Raw genomic sequence first — 12,319 nt, 5'->3', positions numbered from 1 at the left:
CTTCAATGTTCGTCATCATGTTAACTGTCGAGCCGCGGTACTTCGAGAGATCCCTACGGTCTCCCAAGTTACAACGCGTAAAGCGTATCAGGTGGATTCGTGGGTTCCTTCTTAAAGACTATTTGGTGAATTTAGGGAAACAAGGAAACGGGACTTTTCTGTGAGATTCCTGTTCAATCCGTTAGTTCGCGAAAGTAAGGCGACCTCTTCGTTCCGAGGATCGTCTGGCTCCTTGTGTGCTCAACTTCTGTTTGTGTGTACAGGCCAAGAGAAGTGGTGACCGAGACGTTGGGATATTTTCTAAAGAGTTTTAAAAATCAAAACTTTCACCTGTAAATTCTCTAAAGACGCTCCTCTTTTCAGGCGCAGTTCAATTAAAAGAAGCGATGTCCATGTACCTTGAAGCCTTCCCTTTCTTGAAAATGGAGAGGTGAAATCCAACTCTAAAACATCTTTTGTAGTTTCTGTCGCGTCAGCTCTCCACGCGAGACAGACAACCCACAACTTCCACGTCTTCAGGTGCTAAACACAGGTCCAGTATTTCCTGGAAACTCCTCTCCATCTCTTCGGTACACAAGTTGACATCTCATGCGTCGCTTCGCCGCGAAAAAATCCTTTGCTTTTTCGCTGCGTCTCTTGTCCCTGTAGCGGTTGTCTTTCGCAGAAACGGCTCGAGACGCAGCCTGGAGTTTCGGACTTTTCGTCAACTCCGTTCCCCTCTGGGAGATCACCCTCTGAATCCTCTGAATCTTTCGTCCGCGAAGTGACGTTTGGGATGAGCGCAGAACAGCTGTGAATCGTGGACAACTTCGCTGTGTAGTCGCCCTCTGAAAAGAGACGACGACACAGCGAGAGTCTTTCGAAGAAACCAGCGAACAGTCAAGCAGAGCGTGAAGACCATCTGAATGCGAATCTGGCCAGTCCGTTTTTACAGCGACAAGGCCTCCCGCCCGCGAAGACTTTTGAAAGCATCTACCACGGATTCCACCTTCTCGCTTCAGCGTCGACGTCGCACGCTGTCCCTCCTCCCACAGTTTCCTCGGATCCTTTCCACGTCCTTGTTCGCTTTTTAGGGCCGGAAAACTTCCGCGGGTGCACCCGCCCGGTGCATTTGAAAGAGATCTTGCTCAGGGAACGCGCTCGCAAAGACGTTTGCCGTCTTCTCCTCTGTCGCTTTTGGTTCCCGCTCCTTCGTGCTGGCAGTGAAAGAAAACAGATCTTCTTCGAGCTCGCAGCCTGCCCAGCTGTCTCTCCCAGGGCTGTGTTCTTCTGCGCGGCTTCCGCCAGGAAGACTGAAGACCCCAGCAGCGACCGCTGAGCTCGTGACGGTGCTCGAGTTCTCGCCTTTCTCCAGAGAAACGAATCCGCGGTCACCCGCTGAGACGAAAGCCCCGTCGGTCGCAAGCTGTGCGTCGTCCTCGCCACGCGCGAAAGGCGAGAACGCTTGCGGATCAAGAAACTGGAAAGCGCCGCCGCCAGAGCGCGCGTTCTCACACACAGCTTTCTCTGCTTGCAAAGCACTCCACTCCTGAGAGCCGGCACCGACAGACGTCTTTGACTCCGCTCTCCATGCACTCTGCGCGGCATCTTTCTCTGTCGACGGCCTGCGGACCACGGCGTCGTCACCGCTTCCGGACACCCAGGAAAACGCCACAGGCTCAAGTTCCGAACGCATGCGCGAGGCGAACGTATTTGTCTCGCCGAGTCGCTGAGTCGACTGAGGCACAGAGACGCCCCCGTCTTCCGCGGAGACATCTGCGGGTTGCGCGCGCCGCGCGTCGACTTCTCGAGGCCTCTGCAACGCGACATCGAGACTGCTGTCGAAAGCTGAAGCGCGAGGGAAAGGCCTGGCTGCATTTGGAAGACCTTCGCTCGCGCTCGCTCGACTCTCCGTGGAAACGTCAAGCAAAGTCGCTTGGCAACTCTTGGAAAGTTCTGGCCTTTGACCAAGCGCCTCTGAAAAGGCAAGAGGCCTGCGGCATCTCGTCGTCTCAGCATCGACGCAGGCATCCGAGTTGCCGTCCTGAGAGTTCGTGGACGCGCTCACTTCAGGCGTCCTCTCAGAGCGCTGAAAGCCTCCCCATGCGTCGGGCGTCTCTTCGACTGGAGTCGGCGCCTCTCCTGTCGCCGAAGCACCGCTGCGTCCAAGGTTCTCTGCCGACAAATCAGCGAGACTCCTCGCAGAGCTGGGACGTGACTCTCTACCGTGTTTCTCTCTCTGCTCTTGGACGTCTGCCTCGAATCGGCAGAAACTGGTTTCCCCACACCCCTCACCTTTTCCAGCAGCTGCTTCGGGTGTACATACACCTCGAGGGGCTGCCCGTCGGGGGTCGTTCCGTGGCGAAACTCTGCAGTTGTTTTCCTTTCCAGTCGTCAGCGACGCCTCGCCAGCTAGACGCTGAGCAAGACTCCCTACCGCCTCCCACTGCTGCGCTTCTTCCGATTCGCGTTTCGCTCGTGAAGGCACAGCCAGAGAGCCCAGACGCTCCCGCGTCTCCCGCAGATGCTGCGCCTCGCGCTCTGCGTTCTTCTCCGCAAGGAAACTCGCGTTTCGACAGCACAGCAAAAGGGCGAACGTTTGCACGCAGAGAGGGGTGCTCGCGTCGTTGGCGCCCGAGACCAGATTGCGGTCTACCACCATTCCTGGGGTGTCTATACACTCGAAGGAGGCGAATGTGGCGCCCAGACTCTCCAGCAGCTCTTGAAGCATGCAGGGCAGATGTCCAAAGAACGGGTAGCGGCATTCGTCGAACGGACTGATCCCCGTCAATGTGTAGTTGACAAAGGGAAAAGAAGAGCCTCCTCCTGAGACACAAAAGAGCGTGAAGCACACAGAGGCTTCACAGAAACACTCCGGGGGATGGAAATGCAAGGAGTGAGCAGACATGCTGTAAAACTGGTGACTGAAACGTTTCTCCCGTTTCTCCCATTCGCATATGTCGTCGCTGTTCACTGGCATCGACAGTCGAAGAAAAAACGCAGTGGAACGCACCTCTGTGCATCTGCCTTTTTACGCGACGCCACACGGTTTTGAAATGCACAGGAACATGTACATCTATATAAGCACAGACACAGACACAAACGCATCTATAAATCTCTATCTATCTACAAATATATATACACATAGAGACACATGTAGATACATTTCTAAACAGGTGTGTGTACATTACAGTGGAGTTCAAATGACACGGCTTTCTGCCCCCATCGAACTGTTGAATCAGCAGATGCGTTCGACCAGAGACAGAGCAAGGGAATGCGCAGGTCGCAGGGCAGCGCGTTTTCGCTTTGTCAGCCTCTGGGCGGAACGAGTTGTCCCTGGTCTATTTACCTCTCGCTTTGTTTCTGGAAGCAGCGCTGTCTTCTCTGAGACCGGACGGTCTCTTCGCAGCGAGAGCGAAGCCTCCATAGCCGATGCTGCAGACGACTTTGTCGGCCGACAGCGAGTGCACCAAGGCGCCGAGCGCAGAGCTGTTGAAGAGGTCCACGGCTGCGCCGAGTGAGTGAGGAAAAAGGACGCCACCAAAGTGCTCGAGTGCGACGCTTCGGACGGGGAGGGGGGTCTTCAGCTTCTCGAGGAGGGCGCTCGGCAGACAACTCGCGTCCAGATCCGAGAGCGAGTCGAAGCTACAGATCGACGGCGGCGCGCCAGCAGGAGTCGCAATCTGGTAGGAGAGGCCGCTGCTGGTCAAAATGGAGTGTATCGCCAGCAGCGAGGCGAGCGGCATGCCGGCGTCGGCGAGGAACTCGAGCGAGGCGCGTCCGGCTTCATTCTCTGAGGAGAGAGAAGAGCCTCCCGAGGACGGCTTCTGCAAGTGGAGGCGTTTCTCCGAGGATAGAACGAGGAGAACCGAAGAGAAAGGCGACGGCGTGGGCGCGGCGACTGCCCTCATTTTGGGGACGGAGCGGTTGACGGCGAGTTTCGTCTGCGGCGGTAGAGGGAAGGTTCTCGTCACACATGAGCAGGACGCGAGGGTCCGACCGGCGAAGTTTCTCTGCGCGGTTCTCTGCGAAGCTAAGAAAACACGCGCCCAGAGGAAAAACGCGAAAAAACGACGAGGGAGGCAGCCGGCACTCGCGGTGGCCGGCGACGCCGGGGTCCTCCGACCCGTCGGATGGAGGAGACTCTGCGAACTTCCGGCGACTGCCTCTCTCCAGGAATTCTGCCTCAAGAAAAGGAATAGGAAACGCTTGAGATGCAGCAGAAGCTCCGGTATCGAAACGGAGAAAGACGAGAGACGGCCAGGGGGGTAGAAGGAACGGCAACTTTTCGAGTGACCAGACACAAGCCAAGGTCGTTGTTACCGGACAAAAACGGTGATTCGATGGACGAGGAAGCCCGTAAAAAGCAGGACACGAAAAAAGACTTCCTTCTAAACGGTGGGATGTTCTGCACAATCGAATGTGTGTGTGTGTGTGTGTGCTGAAAGCCGACCTGCCAGCGATGTCTTGCGGGCAAAGAAGGAACCAAATCGCGAAAAGGAACTTTTCTGCCACAGCGAGGACGCACGCCTCTGCCTCGAGGAGTAACTGGGGAAATCCCTCTGCCTTTCCGGGGTGTTCGAGTTCTCAAATGAGGAAAAAAGCTGTCTCGTGTATCGTCGAGATACAGCGACTTCTACAGCTGGTCTCCGCTGGACACGCACGACAGTCAAAAGACAACCGTGTGCATGCAGGGATTTTGCTGGATTTTCTTCGGTCGACTTTCTTTCACTGGACGACTGAAGTGGAGGGAAACGAGGCAAAGGCAGAGGAACAGCCCTTTCTCTTCAACGGACTCGCTCGGCAGGCACTTCGACACAACACACGCGGTTGCCGCGCGAAGTACACGCCAGTTCACCTTGCGCTTGAAGGTTGAAAAGCAAACCACTCCCAAGGTGGGTGGACTTCACGCGAGATTTGTCGAGTTTCTTAAGAGAAACTGTTCTTCCGCACCATGGGCGCTTTCAGCATCTGACGCGGGGGTAGAATGCTTGCGCTGATGCCTCCAGTTGCCATTTAGAAGAGAGCCGGCGAACGGCGTCGCCAGATTCCTGAGGATTTTCTTCAGTGCTCTGTCTCCTTAGGACGTTCCGCCTGCACAGTTCAACCGTGGAATTTAAAGCAATCCATCTTGTTCAGTGAAATAAGCAGTTAAAGTCGAGAACCGTTTCTTGTCACTGGGAGGGGAGACAGGAAACGGAATTTTCAGATCTTTTTGTAGCTCTGTGATTAACACGTAGCGGAGTTGGGGATGGTCCCTTTATTCATGGATTACAATATCTCTATGAAAACTTACAATGGACGTTTGAGTAGTTTTTGTGTTCCTGTGAATAAGCCGTTTCTCTCTCCAGGCAACGACTCATTGCGCAGCGTGTGTAAAGTAGAGCCGTTTCTCGCTGTTCGTGTGTTTTAGAGAGCAGCAGGTCTCGTTTTTCCCGGCGTCGCTGTTTAAGCCTTTCTCGGCAACGTACCCTCACGTGCTCGTGCTGACATGAAAGCGAACTTGCCGGCAAATCCCTTCTTTTCTCTGCAGCACACTGTCCTTTGAACTGTGAACTGTGCGGCCAGTCCACCGTCACGGAGGGAGCTCGTTTCCCTCTCCCGGCCACGAGAGACTCTTCCAGAGTTGCAACAGAGGGTTGGAAACTGCAGGATGAGTTTGCGTATCCTAACGATACCGGCCGATCCTGCAATTTCTGCATTTCAGTCTCTCGACGGCAGGAAAACCTGCAGATTTGTGTTTTCTGTGAACAATCGACCGACTCTGTCTCAAGCAAGCTTTCTGGTCGGGAGGCTTCCGCGAGAAGAACGCGACACTCTTCACTTTCTGCGAGCATGCGCCTTGATCCGGTGTTAATCGACTCACAGGACTCCGCGACGATCTGGACAATCCGGCGAGCCGGACAGGGGTGTCGCGAAAGAGAAAAAGGAACTCAACCAGAGAGTCAAACGAGACTGGAGGAAAAAAAGGGAGAATCGGGGATGGAAGAACGCAAAAATGACACAGCGCTCTTTATTTCCATGGCCGGAGGTACGCACTCGGTCACCGTGGCGGCATTGGTCTGTATATGAAGTCACTGTGAACACGCATCGAAAGAAATGCCGACGAATGCGAATTCGACAGTTTCGCTAGCACAATCGAAACGCACGTGAAAAAGAGATTTAGGTGAATGAGTCGAAGTGGAATACAATTGGTGTCGCTGTGCACATCGAGTGCTCTGGATTGTTGCGAGCAGCGCAGCGAAGCCATTTTCAGAAGGAAAGAGGAGAGCGTCAGCTCGGCGCCCTCAAGCCCTGCTTGCGGTTGAGTTCAAAAGTTTTCTCTTGCCATCACAGCAAGAACCGACACAAAAAACGCGTCACTCCCTGTACACATTGTTACGAAAAGAGAAGAAACTCGCTCTCCCGACACGTTGGTTGCTAGAACCGCCTTCGGGACCTACACTGTAGAAAACAACGCAGTGTCTACCTTTTCACACCGGCAGCTACCTCTCTTGTGTACTACCTCTTTACCCCCCTGTCACGAGAGGCGGAAGACAGGGACTCCCTCCAGCGAGAGCGAAAGACGCACAGGTCGACTTCAACTTCTCAGTCGCTTCCGAAGAAACAACCGGCAAATCCAGTGCCTCTCCCGTTCGACACCCCCTTACTGAGTGCCGCACACTTCAAAACACCGGAACTGGCTTTCCGCGTACACTGTTGTGGTGAGTTCTTCTCATAGCCTGTTTCTCGGAAAAATTGAAACCAAGACCCAGTAATTCAACATTATATGCTTGTGGAATACACCTACCGATAACAAGAACTCAAATCGTCTATACATACATATACACATACATATATATATATATATATATATAGATATATATACACATAGGCACATATATATATATATATGCATATATGTTTATATAACAAAGATATCATTGACTCCCGGCGTCCATTTGGAACCTCGAATTGTTGAGGACGTTACGCCGGGGTATGCATCGCTTGACTGTGAAACGAGTTTTTCGAGCATCCCTGACGCGAGATGACTCTGCAACTGGCAACCTGAAAGCAGGAAACTTGCAGCATCTCTCGACGCGTTCCCAGCACGGTAGTTCACCACATGAGGACTGCGAACTTCGTTCGATGCAGATCCGAGTGGAAGGAAGGATCTCAGAGGCAAGCCGTCCACGGTTTTCTCGAGCGGATCCACGCACACAGCGAAGCCTCCGCACCGCAGATCCCCCGACAAAGGAGGCCAAAATGGATAAAACAGCAACAGCTCTACGCGTCTCAGAGCAGCAGCCCCGAGCACATGGAGACGCTGTTCGCTCTCCATGTACGTTTCCTGAACGTGATTTGCCGGTGTCTCTTCCATTCTCAAAGCGAGAGAGGGTAAAACTCCACTCGCAAATACACTCCACACCCGAGCAACAGTCACACTCGATCCTCTTGGATCTTCTGCCGAAACAGGTGTGGGTCTGCATGCATCCAAAGACATGCAGGTACATTCATATGCACTTAACGCCACATAAAGATATATGCATACCAATATATATGTCAGTATATATATACATATATATATATATGTAATATATACATATATATGAGTGTGTTTATATAGGTTGGGGACTTCGTCGACAGTTCGCTACCAGTTCAGAGACTCCTTCAGAAGTTTTGCTCCTGTCACCATGAACAAGGTTTGCCATATCCCCAAACCTATGCGAGGAACGACGCCTTTGAAGAGCCCCCGCACTCCTTCCTCAGCTGAGATGGTCCTGAAGACCTGGCGAAAACAGAACAGAAAAGGAGAAAACTCGCTCCCGATTCGACAGCAGTTCTCCCGACACAGCTGCAGTGCCCGTGGAGCTCGATTTCGTTGTGAAAGGCAACAGCAAGACAGTTCTCTGAAGCATGGAAGCGCGAGCGGCTTTCCGAATCTCTCCCGGTTTTTCGCAGAACAAAGATGCACCTCACTCACTAATTCAGTCGTCACCTTCTTCCCTTTCCTGAGCTTCTCGCTCTTTCCTGCTTGCTGCGTGATCTCCTGTGGAGACGCCCTGAACGGGAGAGACGCTTCGATGCATTTCTCGTCTCTGCTGCTCCTGGGGACGCGCGGACACTGCGACGACCGCCAAGAACGGATCTCCCTCTTCCCTCCGCTGTTGACTCTTACGAACCTCGAAAAGGGTCTGTCTCTGCTTCCCTTCGTTCGCAGCAGACTGCATCTGAATTCGCGCCACCTCGAACGGCTGATTCCACGTCGCCAGTGTGCCGCCCTGGACATACACCGGAGAGGCAGCCGACGAAAGCAGAGATGGAGCAGACGCAGAGGGCAAACGGAGACATTAGCGAGCAAGGGAGTGGAGAGGAAAGACAGAAGAAGAGCGACACTGAAGCGGCGCAACGAAAGGACAAGAGAAGGTACACAGACTGCAGACACAACACCCCAGGAGGAAAGGAACGGAGATTGACAGGCGCATGGAGGAGAAGAAACACAAAGCACAACAAAAGAATCAGCACAGACATCGATCGGATGAGCGCGAGAGATGCAGCCGAAAAAGAGAAACAGACGACACCATCTGTGCATGAACAGGAGGGGAGAGAAAAACAACTCACTAGTGTCTGCCCATCATCGTCTCCTCTGGAGAAGAAACGACTCCAGGCGGCCTCGAACTATGTTTTAGGCGCCACTCCACACAGATATGTAATCTACGATTTACACCCGCATATATTTATATATATATATATATTTGTACAGCCAGCCACAGGTGGAGATACGCATGAAGACATGCACATACAAGTAGACACGCATTTAGTACCTGAATGGTATTTTCTAGCAAACTATGCGGTGTTTAAAGTAATTCCATCCCATCCCGGTGGTTTCTTAGTCTTTATGTTATCGACATGCCAATGAAATATCAATAACGATGAAACGTATTTGAATAACATAACATAACATAGAAGATTCAAATCCACTTAAAGACGCGAATGCGCATATGCATAATCTCGTTCAGATCTGTCCGCGCCTTGTCTCCTCTGTTGGCGACGAGAGCCAGACTCATCCTCGCCTGCTCCATTTCTTTCGCTTTCTCTGCTGGTCCATCTGCACTCACGACAATGCCCGCGACTACTTCTTGTGATTTAGAGAGTTTCGCTTCTTCGTCTCCTCTCTTCATTTTCGTTCGAATCCACTCGGTGAAGCCTTGCCGAGACGCCCAGTTCGTGGCTTGGCGGAACGCGACCGCAGTTCCGCCGGAGTAGAATCCCTACACACAGGATGCGCCGCAAAAAGCTACCGCGAGCTTGCAGAGACAACATCTCCACGTTCGCAAATTGAAACGCAGAAGCCGAGCCTCTTCACGGGACCGCAGGTGGTCGCCGCTGAGAGTGCATGTGCAATCTATCGGTCGTTTCGCAATCGAAACCAGTGAGCAAGGACGCCGAACAACCGGCCTGCTTATGGCTTTGCGCCGACTTGTCTGCAAGTACATTGGTCCTCCTACGTAACTGTGAGTACCTGCACCTGTTTTAACGCGCGGAGGTTCATGCCAATACATGGATATCCATGCAGACACAGATACACATGAAAGTGTGTACCTACATACATGCATATATATATATATATATCTATGTATATTTATATATATATATATATATATGTATATATGGGTGAGTGTGAAAACAGAAGGCGGAGTGTGAATTTGTGTGGAGAGAAGAAAGACGCGTTTGTGGTCACCTTCAGTCCGCTCGTTTTCAGAACTTCTCGAACTTTGTCCGAGACGCTCAAGCCTCGCGATTTGTCTTGCGTGACGAGAGCAGTGACGATGTAGGTACAAGGCCCCATTACGACGGTCTGACAAATGCCTCCGCCAGCGCCTGCAGCGAATCCACTGAGAGTGTCGGACGCTCCCAGACGTCTCGTCCACGTCAAAATACACTCCTGAAAACAGCAATCATGCATGACCATTCTCCTCTCTCCGCTGTCTCCTTACTCGACTTCTGTCTCTCGACTTCCTTCGTTTCTTCTCTCCTCTTTTCTCTCGTTCTCGCTCTTCTCGTGTCATCTCTCTCCTCTTCATCGCTTCGCCTCTGTCTGTCTTCCTCTCCTCCTCCCTTCCCCCTTTGTCTTGCTTCTTCTGTCTGGCCTCTCTCTTCCCTCTTCTACGCTTCTCTCGTCAGTTCGTCTTTCCTCTCTGCTGTCTCCACCCTCTGCTTGTTCTCCTTCATGCGTCCTTCTTCCTTTCTTCGCGGCGATCCCCTCACTTTCGAGTAGAGCAGCACAGCCCCCTTCGAGGCGGACTCCACGAGCTTCGGCGCCAAGCCTCGCCAGTACGCTCGCACACCGCCTTCTCTGTAAATTTGCTGGAAAGCCTCGACGGTCGACTCACTCCGATACCTGAAAACGCAGAAAACGCGAGTTCCCCGGCGCTGGCCTCAGTCGTTAATCTAGAGAAGAAAAAGACATGCGAAGAGGCGGAACTCTGGGGAACGCCGAGACAAAAGAGAGCAGAAACGGAGGAGCAGGAAACGGAGAGAAAACGAGAAAACATATCGGCCCTACCTACCTGCCCATGCGCGTTTTCCAAACCTCAAAAGGCATGCCAAGCGTAGCAGCTTCCACGCACTGAAGGACTGCACCTGCGGCAAACGGAGAAAGATTTGAAAATAAAAATAAAACGAACGACGACGAAGAAACTCGAGTGAAGAGAGCGAGCGCGAAGGGGCGTTCAGAAAGAAAGGCAGAAAGAGAGAACAAGAATTCAAGTGAAACGACAGACTATCTCGGGGAATGCACACCGAAAGATGATCGGACCCTCGAAAACGAGAGAGAATCCAGAAGAGAGTGAGACAAGAACGAAAGAGACGCGAGGCAACCAGCAAGCGAAGAGCGACAATAAAGAAGGAGAAACTAGACACGAAGCAGAGATCTCGACAGAAAGAGACGAGAAAGAAGGGGGCGGAGAAAGGAGAGGGAAGAATGAGACACGAACGCATACAGAGAGAGAAAGACAAAAAGGAGAAAGAGACGAAAAAAGAGGAGAAACAGCAAGGCAGAACAAGCAGAGAGGCGTGAGGCCGCCCAGGAGTATCAGGGCAAAGTCGGAAGAGACAAATATGGAGAGAGACGAAATCGTTTTTTCAATGAAACTCACCCTTGGAGAGGTCGCGAAACGCTCCTCCGGCGCTGGCGTCCCTTGTAGCTACACCCGGCGTCATCGCTTTCCCCGGCTGCTTCTCTGTTTGAAAGTTTCCAATCGTACGGCGGAAAAAGGAGGAAAGAGAGACGGAGACGGTGAGATGAAAGAAGATGTGACAAAGAAAAGGTGGAGAGGAAAGAGCGAGATGCAGACTGGGGCGGCGTCTTGTCGCAGGAGCGTCGACTCTGGTGAAGAAAATCCTTTTGAAAAAGGAGGGATCACCAAAGAATCCGACGAGATAGAAGAAGCAGTTAGTCCTCGTCGTTCTTCAAATAAGAAGGTCGAAGACAAGAAACAAAACTCACTTTCCTTCCTTCCTGCCTCAACACCGGAAGAAAGACCTCCAGGATGTCGACCCCACAAACCGGAACGGCGCGGTCTTTGAAAAACTGGAAATCCCTGAAAAATTCCTTCTTCTCGCTCTCTCCTCTTATCTCTCTTCTCTCTCTTCTCTCACTGCTCTCACTCTTCTCCGACGACGCAGAAATAACTGTTTTTTAGGAACAGCTTCTGGTCTTCTCGCAAGTGTTCGGAAGACTTTTTCCTCTTGCGTTCTTTTTTCCGAGCTTGAAAAAGCCGACGCCGAGAGTCAAACGTCTCCCAAGCGCCCTTCACCGAGACATGCCGACGCGCTGCTCGCTCGTCTGGATAGCTGTCGAGAGGCCGAGAACTTGGAAAGTGAGAGGTCACAGGAGAGAGACGAAAGAACCTCTAAAAAGTAGCTGAGCGCGAGAAAGGAGAGAAATCTGCTCGCAGAACGGACGAGAGGAAGAGGCAGAAGGTCTTCGCGACGATCTAGCTGTGTCAGTGAGAGAGAGACACGAGACGCGCGCCAGGACTCAAAAAAAGGAGCCTGCAGGCGAAAAAGGACTTCTGCAGGCAAGGAGGGGATAAGCCTCGAAAGACGGGAGGTGAAGACACACACCCTCTTTTTCGTTCAAGAAGAAGAAACAGGAAAAGCGAAGAACAACTCAGCGAGGCAAGGTCGAAAAAAGCGAAAGTGGAGCCTGGCGCGGAGAGGAGACACGCGTGAGAGATTTTTCATGCGGTTCGCCATCCACGGGGGGGAGCTGCGCATCTTCCGGCCGTTGGGCGTCCAGCCGAAGCAGACCTGCTCCCGTTCTTGCAGGCTGCGGAAACGCGTGGAAACCTCATGA

General features: G+C 52.5%; 2 protein-coding genes across 2 annotated transcripts; both read right to left on the bottom strand.

The window, feature by feature from the left end:
• Window positions 1-260: 260 nt before the first annotated feature.
• On the bottom strand, window positions 261-5,262 carry TGME49_249710 (Parkinson disease 7 domain containing 1 family protein). The gene is made up of 2 exons (XM_018780912.1): window positions 3,329-5,262; window positions 261-2,805 (listed from the first exon to the last, which is right to left on the bottom strand). The coding sequence occupies exons 1-2, from the start codon at window positions 3,888-3,890 to the stop codon at window positions 1,070-1,072; spliced, it is 2,298 nt and encodes a 765-aa protein (XP_018635050.1). The 5' UTR covers window positions 3,891-5,262; the 3' UTR covers window positions 261-1,069.
• A 554-nt stretch (window positions 5,263-5,816) lies between these two features.
• On the bottom strand, window positions 5,817-12,143 carry TGME49_249702 (MC family transporter, putative). Its single transcript, XM_018780911.1, has 7 exons — window positions 11,118-12,143; window positions 10,530-10,602; window positions 10,228-10,360; window positions 9,701-9,904; window positions 9,078-9,230; window positions 8,142-8,240; window positions 5,817-7,747 (listed from the first exon to the last, which is right to left on the bottom strand). Exons 1-7 carry the CDS (start codon window positions 11,179-11,181, stop codon window positions 7,610-7,612), a joined length of 864 nt encoding a protein of 287 aa, XP_018635049.1. The 5' UTR covers window positions 11,182-12,143; the 3' UTR covers window positions 5,817-7,609.
• Between the last annotated feature and the right edge of the window lie 176 nt (window positions 12,144-12,319).

Source organism: Toxoplasma gondii, chromosome XII (assembly GCF_000006565.2).
Source record: "Toxoplasma gondii ME49 chromosome XII, whole genome shotgun sequence".
Taxonomy (NCBI): Eukaryota; Apicomplexa; class Conoidasida; order Eucoccidiorida; family Sarcocystidae; genus Toxoplasma; species Toxoplasma gondii.
The sequence above is the reverse complement of the archived record's forward strand: the minus strand, read 5'-3'. Positions and strand labels throughout refer to the sequence as shown.

Coding starts and splice junctions, on each gene's coding strand:
- TGME49_249710 (XM_018780912.1), bottom strand. CDS start 3,890: ATGAGGGCAGTCGCCGCGCCCACGCCGTCGCCTTTCTCTTCGGTTCTC. Junction 2,806..3,328: donor TTCCAGAAACAAAGCGAGAG/GTAAATAGACCA, acceptor TTTGTGTCTCAG/GAGGAGGCTCTTCTTTTCCC.
- TGME49_249702 (XM_018780911.1), bottom strand. CDS start 11,181: ATGACGCCGGGTGTAGCTACAAGGGACGCCAGCGCCGGAGGAGCGTTT. Junction 10,361..10,529: donor TGGAAAACGCGCATGGGCAG/GTAGGTAGGGCC, acceptor CTGCGTTTTCAG/GTATCGGAGTGAGTCGACCG. Junction 8,241..9,077: donor AAGTAGTCGCGGGCATTGTC/GTGAGTGCAGAT, acceptor GTGTATGTCCAG/GGCGGCACACTGGCGACGTG.